Source organism: Sciurus vulgaris, assembly GCF_902686455.1.
Source record: "Sciurus vulgaris genome assembly, chromosome: 5".
In the NCBI taxonomy this organism is placed as follows: domain Eukaryota; kingdom Metazoa; phylum Chordata; class Mammalia; order Rodentia; family Sciuridae; genus Sciurus; species Sciurus vulgaris.
This window is the reverse complement of record NC_136465.1, coordinates 161,832,886-161,846,389: the sequence shown is the minus strand read 5'-3', so window position 1 is coordinate 161,846,389 and position 13,504 is coordinate 161,832,886. Positions and strand designations below refer to the sequence as shown.

The following is a 13,504-nucleotide window of genomic DNA, read 5'->3' as shown; positions in this document are numbered from 1 at the left end:
AGTCCTTAAACCTAATTTTCCCCATCAGCTCTATTAGTCAGCTTTCTCTGACTTGTAACACTTGAGATAACACACTTAGGAAAAGAAAAAGTTTATTTGGACTCACAATTTTGGAGATTTCATCCATCATTGGTTGGCTCCCTTGCTTTTGAGCCTGGAAATAACCTGGTGCTAAAATAGAATTAACTAGTAGTAGTGCCTTTGCTGATTCCCTTCCAGCACGCTGCATGATTTCCATAACTCTTTTGTATTTAGTGGTTTACGTGTTTATCTCCCCCACTGGACTCCCTGAGAGACAGTTAATTTCTGAATAATCGACACCAAGCACTATGCCAGGCACCAAGACACAAAAAACATTTAATGATTAAATGAACTTCGGGTTTCACATATTAACCCAAAGGTCTCCCCTTTAAAAGAATATGAAGCGAGGGGAGGGTTTGGGGTGGGAGTTAAGCTCCCCACAGCGTCACTTAGCTCTGTGAAAAAACAATATTTCTTAGTTCAGGGTGGAAAAGGGTTGTTTTTTTTTTTTATCTTATTTTTTTTTGGTGGGGTTCTTTTTTTTGTCTTTTTTGGAACTGGGGGTCGAACCCAGGGCTTTGCGAATGCAAGGCAGACGCTTTGCCACTGAGCTACATCCCAGCCCGGAGAAAGCCTGATGCACAAAAATATTCCTGCTATCAGCATCGTCTGAGGCTGGGTTCCGCGGCAGGGACTGGTCCTCTCTTGCTTGTCAGTCCAACCCGGTTGGTGGATCCCAGGCCAGCCCGCTGAGCCCGCCGCGCATGCGCAAGCGGGAGGGAGCGCACCTGCTCTTGCCCTTCCGCCCTCCAGGTGGCGCTGGCGACCCCCGCCGCCGCCACCGCCGCCTCTCACCCGGCCAGACCCGGGCGGCGCCGGCCGCGCGGACCTGGGGTCCGCCTCCGCTGCGCGGAGGGCGTGGGCTCCCGGCTCCCGGAAGCGGCGGCCGCGGCGCGGAGCCCAGCGGGCGTCAGTCCCCGGAGCGGCAATGCGCGGCGCCGGGAGGCTGTGACCTGAGCGCGGCGGCCCGGCCCGGGCCCCTGAATGGCGGCTCATTGAGACGGCGGCGGCGGCTCTGGCTCCTCCGGGCGTGGCGTGGCGGCGGCCGGGGTGATGCTGCTCAAGCTCTTACAGAGACAGACCTATACCTGCCTGTCCCACAGGTATGGGCTCTACGTCTGTTTCGTGGGCGTCGTTGTCACCATCGTCTCCGCCTTCCAGTTCGGAGAGGTGAGTAGCGGCGCCGCCGGCGCCTGCGGATGCGCACGGCACCCGGGTCCCTGCCCTGCCCAGCGAGCCCCGGTGCCCGCGCCCGGCGCGCCGCGCTTCTCCCACCCTCCCTGCAGCCGCGGGACCAGCCCCACGCCTGCGGCTCCCCGAGGCAGCCCGAGCTCGCATCCCCTCCTCGGCACGGGTCTCAGCATCTGGGGTGGAGATCTGTCCTCCCCACGCTGTTGGGGAAAGACGCTGGTTCTGCCGAGTCCCCCTCCTTCGGGTACCGTCACCAGGGTCCCTGTCATTTGGCGCTCTCCCTCAGGCCTTGCCCTCCCTCTTGAAGCTCTCTCGCCCTACCTAGAGGTTGTCTTGCCCTGTTTTTCCGAAGCGCTCCTGAGCCCTCCTTTCCTGTCCCTCCCTCAGTTTCTCTCCCTTGGTGCCACCCTACTAATCTTGTCACCTTTGACAAAGCACTTTATCTTCTTAATCTGTCTTGTTAATCCCATTTCTTTCCATATCTCCAAACTTTTGTCCAAGAAACCTGTTTGTTTTTTTATTTTATTTTATTTTTTTTTTTATGTGAATTTGCAGCGGGAAAAGTGTACTGGCCTCAAAATCAAAGGACTTAGTTGTGAGAGGATTCTTTTTTTTGTTTTTATTTTTCACGTTTGCTTTCTTATTTTGGACAGCAGTGTCAGTTGATGCATGGAGGCCCTCCTGATAGATGTGCACACACTGATGTTAAAGATATATTGGCCACTCCAAAGTCCCCTCCTTACTACTCCAAGACCAGCAGAGAATAGGGCCCCCTGTCATGTGACAAGGACTGGGTAACTTGGACTCCTGCCCCAGACCTCTTGGTAGCCAGCACAGGCCCTTGGGTCATGGGATATGCTATTAATTTAAATCACATAAACCCGGCCTTTCTTGATCGGCTCTCAGTTACTGTGCAATAAAGTAGTTCAGTTACACCGTCAAGTTCAGAGGTTCCAGGCAACAGGTGTGGGAACCAGCAACACCCAGGTTTAGTGGGTTTTGTGCCTGTTTGGATAAATACTTTAAACATTTTTTTTGGTTTGAAATAACCCTTTGATTTAGACTTAATAGTTATTTAATAACTATTGTATTGTCTAATACAGTGTCCTTGGGGCTGGGGGCCTTTTTTTTTTTTTTTTTTTCTTTTTCTTTTTGCCTCCTGAATGCTAAGGCAAGCCCTATTACTGAGCCACACCACCAGCCCCAATACAATATTCTTTGATCTTTAACAAGTGTATGGAGGAGATGAACAGTTCAGCATTGAGAAAGTGTGTGACTATAGAGAACACCACTTTTGGTAACAGAAAAATTGTATTGTTAGGTAGTTTAAAATCAATCTACTTGGTTTTTTTTGTTTTTGTTTTTGTTGGAAGGTTGCAAAAGGTTTTAAAATTAACGTTGTTTTTTTTTTTTTTTAAGAAATGCCACCTATATATTTGCTTGAAATATGTACCCATTCTGGATTATTAGCTCCATAGAAGAGAAAAGATACTGTGTAAATACTGTAACTGTGACCCAAGTGTAGTGTCAGATACTGCCAGTATATGCAGACTATTTGTTTAATGTCTGACATGTTTAATATGACATGCTTCCAAGTGTGTACTTTCAGTATGTAGTTCTAGAAACTATAAAATAAGAAGAAGAAAAAAAAGGGAAAGAAAGAAAAAAATAGAAAAAGTTATAGGTAAGATTGAGAAAGCCCCAGACTTGTATGTGTGGAATATCTGTTTAATGTTATTCTACCTGCGTTCTTTGTTTCATGTGTTACAACTTAGTGTATCTGTGCACAGGTGTTTCATAGCTTTTGGATAGTTTTCTTACTCTGATTAATTTTAAGTTAGCTATTTAACTCCATTGCAGTATAAAGTTAACTTAAACGCACCAGTTGTTAGAATTTTCATCTTATACACTTTCTTCTTTTTTTTTGCTTTCTTTCATTCACCACTAGCACAGCACCCCAAAAAAAGACATTTATCACTGTTTTGAAGTGGCCAAAGACCTTAAGATTCGAACAGACAAGAGAAATGAGAGGCAAAGAATGTCAACAGGTGGCATGGGAAGCAGAGGCAGCTGGCTGTGGTTAACATGTACAGGCCAGTGGAAAAGAGGAGAAGCAGGATTAGGCAGATCTGGGTTTGAATGCTGACTCCAGGTAATAATGGTCATGATAATAACTCATATTTACATAGGCCTTTCCAGGTGATTTAATCCTCATATCACCCCTATGACATGAGTACTATTATGTACCCATTTTATAAATGATGAAACAGACATTTGCACAAGATATACAGCTAATTCATGGCAGTGATGAGCTTCAAAGTAAGGCAACTTGGCTCTGAGACTGTTCTTTTGCACATTACTGTTGTTCAAACAGACCAGTCTCCTCCTTGTCTAATCTTGAAAAGAATGCTTAAACTTTCTGAGTTTCCTCATGTTTAAAATGAAGACAAGAGTATCTTCCTTGCAGGGTAAATACTGAAGACAAGATCTGTATGTAAAGCACCTTGCATAATTCATGGCACATAACAGATCCTCATTAAATGGTAGTAGCTACTGCTACTGTTTATTATTATCATCATCAATTATTTCATGTTTTCAATCCTTATTTTAAAATATACCCTGAAAATAGGATGCTTTGATCATACAGTTAACAATACTGACTTATTAATTACTAATTGTAATGGATAAAAGGACTAAGATCATTGTTAGCTTGTTAACTTTGAATTCATTATCTTAGTTTCCCTCAGTGTAAGAAGTATTGGTTGGTTGCTATTTGTTTTGGTAATGGGGATTGAACTCAGGGGTACCCAACCACTGAGCCACATCCCCAGCCCTATTTTGTATTTTTATTTAGAGACAGGGTCTCACTGAGTAGCTTAGTGTCTCACCATTGCTGAGGCTGGCTTTGAACTCGTGATCCTCCTGCCTCAGCCTCCCAAGCTGCTGGGAGACTACCGTGTGCCACCACGCTTGGCTGGTTGCTACATTTTGATAAGCCTTTTATATACTTATTCTAAATTTTATAATTGAGGGAGGGAAATATTTAAAAAGACTTTATTTTTAAATTCCTTAAGTTGAGCCAAGTATTTTCTAGAGAACCCTTGGGAACTCTGATAAAACAAAAGTAGAACTGGATCCAGATGTGGCACTCCATGGGGTAGGCCCTGAGAATGGGGACGAATGGTCACAGAAGTACATTGCCTTAGCGTGAGGGTAGCAGGCAGGAGCTTGTCTGTTGTAAACTCATGACTTGGGCAAGTTGTGTGGTCTTTAGGAGCCTTAGTTTTCCATTTACAAATGAGAGCACTAGATTGGTTATGCTCCTGAGGTCCTGTTTAGTTCAGAAACATCTTATTTTAAATATTCATTCCATCTTATTTGCTATTGTATATATTTTAAGATATATTTTTGAGGTAAACAATTTATAATTTATTTTGGGATCATGATTATTTAGTTGAACTATTTATATACAAGTATACAATTTCTTACCAGAAACTTCTAGAACTGTAACATTATAATTAAACATCAGGATGGTGGTAGTTTTTTAAAAATTTTTTTTAGTTCTTGATGGACCTTTATTTTATTTATTTTTATGTGGTGCTGAGGATGGAACCCAGTGCCTCACATATGCTAGGCAAGTGCTCTACTACGGAGCCACAATCCCAGCCCTTGTTGTTTTTAGAGTGAAATATATGAATATTCTCAATGAGGAAAATACAAACTATAAATAGCCTTATGTCAGTTTAGGTCAAGTTTTGCCATAGACAAGTTCAGGTTAGGTCAAGTTTGCTCTAAGGTACAAAGCCATCTTTCGTGTTTAGGGTTTTTTGGATTTCAGGATCGTGAATAAAGAATTGTAGAAACCTGTGTATGTGTGTATCTGTGTGCCTTTTGTGTGTATATGTAAGATATATCACTCTCTTATATGAACTCAGTGTGGAAACAAATATCCAGAAACTAACTTGCATAAGAAAGTCAGATAGGTTCATATAGAGTCTACTCCTACTGGATGGTACTTTCCCCCTGGCTTCTCTGTGCCCTTTGGCTTGCCTCTTTTCTGTCATCATTTTGGATTAATGAGATACTATTTTTCAGGGGGGAAAAGCATTTTAAAAAAAAACTGAATATAGCTCAGGTTACCTTCAGCCTCAGTGACTTCTTTCTCATACTGGTCCAATTTCAAGAAAAAAGTTCATTATCATGTTGGTGTTTGATTAGTTAATTCATTAAACCAATGAATTAAAGTTAATTCATTAGTTAATTCATTAAACACATTTTAAGTGTGTTCTTGGTCCTACGCAACAAATAGGTGAAGTGGAAAGAGATTTGGTCCGAGAGGGAACCGTCTGACCTGAACTAGCTCCAGCACAAACTGATTCTCAGTGGTTCCCAAATTGAGTTATTCCCAGTTGCCTTTTTGGTTGGGGTCATCCCTTCTTATGGTTTTATAATTTCTTTTTGGTGCAGAAAGTTTCATTGTTAAAAAAGTTGTTTTATAACTATTAGAGGGGGCTGGGGTTGTGGCTCAGTGGCATAGCGCTTGCCCAGCATGTGTGAGGCACTGGGTTCCATCCTCAGTACCACATAAAAATAAATAAATAAAATAAAGTTAAAAAAAAAAAACTATTAGAGTAGATACCTAAGCCCCTCCTCCCATTTTAGGTTTAATGTTCTGCAAATATATATTTATTGGGTGCTTCACATAAAAAGCATTAACTCTATATAATATTATGGCATTAGTGTTACTGAGAAAATGCCAGGGCCCACACAGCATTTTTAAAAAGATCTCTTTCTTTGGAGGGACTTGGGAGCGATTCACAGCCCAGATAACTATCAAAACAGGTACCTCGTCTTACTCTCTGATGCATTCTGAGCACCTAGAAAGTGTTTGGCCAAGTAAATACTCATTAGATGGACAGACAGATGAATGAATGAATTTTGGACATTCTCAACCAACATCGTTTCAAGCTCATTCCCAGTAAAGTTTTCTACTGTGATACGGAGTGTCCGTAGTCATCTTTTATTTCTCAAACATGATTGATCTGATTATAATGTGCCCATTTTCATGCTCTGAAATCATTCATGTTCTGGTAACTTTTTTTGAAGACCGGAGGCCTGGTGTTAGAATGTCCACAGTTCAGTGCAAGGCACTGTCAGACATATAGAGGCCTTAGGCATTCCTTGTCTAGTTCAGATGAGGTGACAACATGGATCAGGAGTGAGTAATGGTACAAAGGAGGAAGTAATCGAGTGCCTGAATGGGTACACAGGAAGTGCTTAGAAAGGCAGCAGAGAAAGAAAAAGTTTCATTGTTAAAAAAATTGTTTTAGAACTAACTATTAGAGGTTGAAACACTGTTGGTTGAAACACCTTAGAGGAGGCTTGGAGACCTTTACAAGGTGGCACAAACTTTAGGGAGGCAAGACTATTTGGGGCAATAAGAATATTTAGGAATAATTTGGGTATAAGTTTGGTAATATCAGACAATTTGTGACCCTCTTACATTTTGAATTCCCAGTGGTTTCAAATTGCTCTTGGTGTTAATTAACTGCACTAGGTTGTAAGTGGCAGACCCAGTTCAGACCTGGCTTACTAAAAAAGGTTTCTGATTAGCTGATATAAGTGACGATATAGTGCGAGTCTCTGGCAGAGTTGGATTGGGGGTGCTCAGTCCAACTCCAGGTGTTGTCAGGAATCTCTTTTTGTCCTTTTCTCCATTTCCACTTTGGTTTACTTCTCAGGCAGGCTTTTCCCATATGGGAGCAAAGATTGTTGCTGGCAACACCAGCTTCTTTTCTGCCAGTTCAGTAACTGCAGCAGAACAATTCTCTTTCTTATTGTTCTAGCTAGATCCAGAGCTGCCTGCCTAGCCCAGGGAGCAAGTGCCCTTGTTATACCCTTGTTAACCACCTGGATCATCTCCAGAGCTAGGGGTCTGGGTGAGGCAGACTTTCAGAACTGGATCACATGAGCTGAGAGGACTTCCACTGGATAATTGAAAGGCAGTTACTAAAGAATGGGTCAGAACAACAGATGTCCTAGACACTGGCTTGAATTGAAAGCCATTTCCTTTTCCTGGCCTTAACATTAACATTATGTCTGTGATAGCCCTTTACCTTGTTGCAGAAGATGTAAAAATAGCTTGTTTCTATTTTTAATATCTTACTAATTAATTGATCCATGAAACTCGTATTCTCATATGGGTTTTTTAATATGGAGCTTTGCTAAACACAGTTCATTGTGTCCTCATAAATCTTTCAGTAGTAAACCAATATATAATTTAATATGGTGATTGATAGTAGCATTTGGCCTAACTTCTTTTTAAGATCTAAATATTGTTCATGTTATTAATGAATTTTAGCATGTTGTGAGAGAAGAACTTGACTTTCTGCAGCATCTGGCTCTCTGTGGGTTTGGAAATCCCCACTCTGCCTTTCTTCTGTAAGGTCACCCTTCCCATTTTCCTTCACTCTTTGCTCCCTCTCAGTCTTAAATGCTGGGATTTCTTTTTTTTTTTTTTTTTTTTAATTTATTTTTATTGTAAACAAATGGGATACATGTTGTTTCTGTTTGTACATGGAGTAACAGCATACCATTTGCATAATCATACATTTACATAGGGCAATGATGTTTGATTCATTCTGTTATTTTTTTCCTTCCCCGCCACCCCTCCCACCCCTCTTTTCCCTCTATACAGCCCCTCCTTCCTCCATTCTTGCCCCCCTCTCATCCCCCATTATGTATTGTCATCCGCTTATCAGTGAGATCATTCGTCTTTTGGATTTTTGAAATTGGCTTATCTCACTTAGCATGATATTCTCCAATTTCATCCATTTGCCTGCAAATGCCAAAATTTTATTATTCTTTATAGCTGAGTAATATTCCATGGTATGTGTGTGTATGTATATATATATATATATATATACATACACACACACACCACAGTTTCTTTATCCATTCATCAATTAAAGGACATCTAGGTTGATTCCACAGTCTGGCTATTGTGAATTGAGCAGCTATGAGCATTGATGTGGCTGTATCTCTGTAGTATGCTGATTTTATATAGGCTGAGGAGTGGGATAGCTGGGTCAAATGGTGGGTCCATTCCAAGTTTTCTAAGGAATCTCCACACTGCTTTCCAGAGTGGCTGCACTAATTTGCAGCCCCACCAAAATGCTGGGATTTTTAAAACTGTCCATATATCTATCAACCACTCCACCTTCTTGTGACAGACAGTGCACATTTATCATGGTTCTTTTTCCTCCTTGAGCCCAGACATAGTTTCAGAATAATTTCTGTAAGAGTTTGGGGTTCCTTCAACTTCTGAGAGCTCTTCAGAAGATGGTTAAAGAATGTGCCCAAAGGCTCAATGATCCTTTCCTGGTATTGGCCCCCTTAGGTCATAGAACCTTCCTGAATGAACCACTGAATAATTGTGTTCTTCTTCCCTTGTGGAAGAAGAATTGGTAAGTGACATACTGCGTGGGCAATTGGCTGTGATCGTCCTGTTGAATAATAGGTCCTTAGTTGGGCCTAAGACATCTGTTGTATGTCTGGGTTATACAAACTGCTATGGTCACTTTAAATCACAAAACATAATGTCCCTTCAGCAGTTAGAGTGGTTACTCTCAAGGCATGATGGAACTTGGAGCTGATGTTGCAGCTTCTTGCCTCCCAGCTGCCTGGGCAGGCAGGAAGCCTGCAGTTGAGGAGGGGATCACGGGCATACGGGTGCAGAAGGAGACCTTGGCCAGTGCTGCTCTTTCTCCTCAGGAACCTGCTTATGACGCATGCTGTGAGTGTGCAGAAGGCAAGCAAGTGAGGTAGGAAAGTCCTTCCTAAACAGACAGAGGGCTCTCTGGGGGTGACCAAACTTTCTCTCTCCTGAGGGAGTTCGAAGGACATCCTTAATGACCATGCCTACCACCCTCCCTGGGGTTGATTCCATCATAGTGACCAGTACTCACCTCAGAGCCAGTAGCCAGTCAGCCCTTCATATTTCTCAGGTATGAGACAAGCATGGTCCCATGTCCATGGACCTGTAGTGAGCTCTCTTGGTGATCCTGTTGAGCTCTTAATTGGGCTTGGATCAGGAGGAGAAAGCTTTTCCACCTCATGGAATAGAGTCACAGAATGCCAGCTGATTCTGAAAAACCTCTATTCTTCAACCCCTGGAACTTTGTGCCATGATTGGGATGTTTTTTACCCTCCTTAGAGAATTTGGCATCTTGTTCCAGCACTTCCCTTTGAAATGTGGCATCTTGTGTTTCAGTGTCTCAGAAGAAACTTATTTTTCCATGCACAGCTTCTCAAGGCTAGTACCAGTTAATTGAACTTGTCTATGAGATGAAAATGGCCATTTCTGTACTGAGCATCCTGAACCAAGATGGGGAATCTCTCTTCTCTTCAAGTCCCTGTGCCACAGCAGAGTGCCTAGCTCTTTCATTAAGTGAGTAAATGTTTGTCAAGCTCTGAACCAGCCCCCTGGGGATATAGTAGTGAAGGAAGCAGACGGTTCCTGCTTATGAGAGGCTTGTATTCTGGTGTAAATGCTCCTCCATTACAGTTTTGAGAAATGATGCAGAGAAGTAGAGGACATTGGGGAAGGGACTGGCAGTGAGAATAGTCTTTTCTGGTGGCTGGGGTCAGGAGGGACTTGCTTTGATGTTGTGTGAGCTCGACTCTAGAGGGCAGGAATTATGCTGTAAGTGGTGATTCTCAGCTGGCAGTGATTCTGCCACCCCCAGGGACATTTCACAATGTCTAAAAACATTTTTGATTGGGATGATATTAGTGCTGTTGGCATTTAGTGGGCAGAAGCCAGGGATTCTGCTAATGTACAGCTGCCCAAAGCAAAGAATTATCCAGCCTAAAATGTCAATTGTGCTGAGAAACCCTGCTCTCTTTCCACCAAGGAAATAATGTGAAGGCCTTGAAGTTGGGGTATGTTTCAGAAGGTAGGTGAAGGAACTTATATCTAGATTTGGAAAGCAAGACAAGGTGGATCTGAGAGTAATTATTGCATTTGGTGGTGCTCTTTTTGCAGCACTTGGTAGATTAAGATGTTTAGGACTTCAGTGTTGATCCTGAGAACAATGGATGCTATTAAAGGTTATTTTGTACTGGCATCTAGTGGGTGGAGCCCAGAATACCACAAATTTTCAGTGATGCTAGGGCAAACCCCACAACAATGATCAGGGCCCAAATATTGATGGTGCTTAAGTTGAGAAATCATGAATTAGAGGGCCATGAATGGCTGCAGGGTAGTCTGCAGGAGCCTTATACTAGGCTGGTGGAAGAGCATAGAAAGAGGAGAGCCTTGGAAGGTTTAGTAGGCCCAGACATCTTGTGTATATTTCCCAGACACTTCACTAACATCTTGAGATTCAGAAGTAAGCAAAATAGACAAGTTCATTTGTTCTCCTAGACCCTAATGGTAGGTACTCCGTGGATATTTGTTGAATGACTACATAGAGCATCAAAATTTGTTTTTGTTCACTAATTGTGATGTAGCCTAGTGAGGAAAGGCAGATTAAATGAGGTGTCTAATGTGTATAAGACACCTTGCAAAAGTGACTGGTGGAAGATGTTCAGTAAATGCTAATTAGGTACCATGTGTCCCCTCTCGGGAGTGCTCTTCTGGTCAGGATGCTCATGAATACAAAAGAAGTCAGGGACCTACCCTCTGGGCTAATGCCCACCTGGTAATCTTTCCCTAGAGATAGCAGAAAAACTCACAATGATTAGTTCAGTGTGTTTTATTATATTTAGTGTGACAGCAGAGGTGGCAAGTGCTTGATTAATTTGTTATATCTTGCACTTTATAATTGCACTATAGACTTTCTCTCTCATTTCTTCTAAAATGTAACAAACCAATATAACTAATGGATAATGTATATTCACAATATTCTTTTTATATTTGTCCAAACTTGGAATAATTTGTTCCCATCTTGTGATCCAGATGCAGTATCTTTAGCAGGTGATTAGTCAGCTGGTGTATGATTCATATGTGCACTAAATTAAACAGGAAAAAAGTGATCTTTCAGAAATGTTACAGACTTGATTGTCACAGCTGTGATGCATAATCAAGTCACACTCATGCAGGGCAAAATATATTCTGTGATCAGACGAAAAATCACATGGCTTACTTTAAAATTACTTCCTAAAATTGTTTCTTCTTTTAGGATTTTAGTTTATCCTTTCCCCTTGATAAACCTTTTCCCTCCTTCATTACCTCCTTCCTTTAATGTCCTTTTTTTCTTCCATTAATTCCAAAGCTATAAGGCTTTACCAAGTTTTCAGAATCTGTTCCTACAAGAGATTTATGGAGATGTTTACTGTAGGCCAGGTTCTCTGTTTCATACTACAGGCAAGTTTCTTTCTGCTTTTGAAACACTCAATCCAGGCAGAGAGATGGGCAAGCAAATGCACTGATAAAATGCATTGTGGGGCAACAGCAGGGATGAGAGGATGAATAAATTCAGTACTGTGAAAGATATCGGTGGAGACCATGATCAGAACGTAGAAAACAGCACACAGAAAAATGGTGAGAAAGAAAAATGGAATGAGACCAGAGAGCTGCAACAAGAGGTGGGCTGCTGACCCTGGATCAGCAGAGCATCCTTTGCAGTACAGACATTTTCTGGTGCTCCAGGAGGACTCCAGGCTGTCTCACCAGCTCAAGAAACTGTGAACAGAATATCAAACCAATCAGCATCTATGCCTCTGTGGAACAGTTGTGGGGGCTTTACAGTCACATGGTATGTCCTGGGCACCTGTCAGGCAGAGCGACTTCTGACTCTTCAAAGAAGGAATGAAACCCATGTGGGAGGTTGATGCAAATAAAAATGGTGACAAGTGGATTATTTTTTACAGAGGGGCTTGACCTCCTGTAGCTGGGAGAATCTCCTCCCGCCATATTGGAGGAACAGTTCTTGGTTGAGAAGAAGATCTGTGGGGCTGTGGTCTCTGTCCACTTATAGGAGGGTATTGTTTCAATATGTAATAACACTGCCAGTGACCAAGCAGCCCCAGCCTGAATCCATGATGTGCTTCAGCAAGTGCTTAGCCTGCATCCCAACACCATTATGGCATACAAAGCACACCAACAGCATCAGAATCCCAGGCAACCTGGGGTCCCAAAGTTTCCTTTTTCAAATCCTGCACGTCAGGCATCTATCATCCACCATTTGCCTGCCTCTTGCTTGTCCATCGCCTGCCTTACCCCTATCCATCACCCAACGCTCGAGGTTCACCTCCGGATCGTCCGACAACTGCCAGCAGACTGACCGTGGACCACCAGTGGAGAACCAGCTGCCTGCTGCTGCCTGGAAGTTCACTGTTGCAGTACCTGCAGGTTTGATTACATGTGGCTGCCGCCATTTTGAGACAACAGCCAGGCCCTGTAAGACCCCTGGCCGGACTGACCGAGTCCCGTCTCCAGGATCCCTCAGCCCGACCGATCACTCCCTGCCTCTGGGGCCCTCACATCAACTGACTGCTCCCTGCCACCAGGACCCCCAGACCAACTGACTGCGGCCTATCACCGGGACCCCAGACCAACTGATTGCACCCGGCCTCCAGGATCCCACAACCACACCAAACACACCGGACCTCCAGGACCCCTGCTGGACCAACTGCATCCTGTCTCCAGGACCTCCAGCTGACCACATCCACCCCTGAGCTGCAGCTCCCCATTTGCCAACACATTTGGAAGCCAGAGCAGCCATCTTGGATAATCCTGGAAGCCGTAGCTCCGATCTTCGGGTGGGGCAAATCCCATCCTGCGTCGCCTGCTGGAGGCTTGAAGCTCATTGTCGGGTACCTCTCATACATCAGGCTACTGAACACTGGGAGGTTTCATTACAATATGACTATTATACAGTAGATTTTCTTTTTTCTCCTTTTTTTAAAAAAAATATGTTTTTATTTCTTTACGTTTCTTGCTTTCTTTTCCTTCTGTTTACCTGTTCCCTCAGAGTCGCTTTCTCCCTTATTTACATGATGTTATTGTCCCCATAGGGGCTATTTGGTCTAGGATTGCATAGTGTCTGATTTGGGCACTGCTAATATTGATCTCCCCTTAAAGAAAGGGTTTTGGAAACCTATAGGGCCACTATAAGCCTATAGGCGGAAATCTGCAATACCCCCAAATCTGCAGCGCTAGAGGGGAAGATACATGAACAACATGAAAAAACAAGGGAAGAAAATGATCCAAACAAATCTAGATTCT

General features: G+C 43.0%; 1 protein-coding gene across 3 annotated transcripts in view; it reads left to right on the top strand.

Annotated features, from left to right (window-relative positions):
* The first annotated feature begins 929 nt into the window (after positions 1-929).
* Positions 930-13,504, top strand: part of GNPTAB (N-acetylglucosamine-1-phosphate transferase subunits alpha and beta) — an 83,025-nt gene continuing 70,450 nt past the window's right edge. Inside the window, exon 1 of one of the 3 annotated variants that reach the window (XM_079141359.1) lies at positions 930-1,251. In XM_079141359.1, coding sequence (XP_078997485.1) covers positions 1,135-1,251 — 117 coding nt within the window. In that variant the 5' untranslated portion in view covers positions 930-1,134. The remainder of the gene's footprint in view (positions 1,252-13,504) is intronic. The other 2 variants (XM_079141358.1, XM_079141360.1) reach the window with 2 other exon arrangements.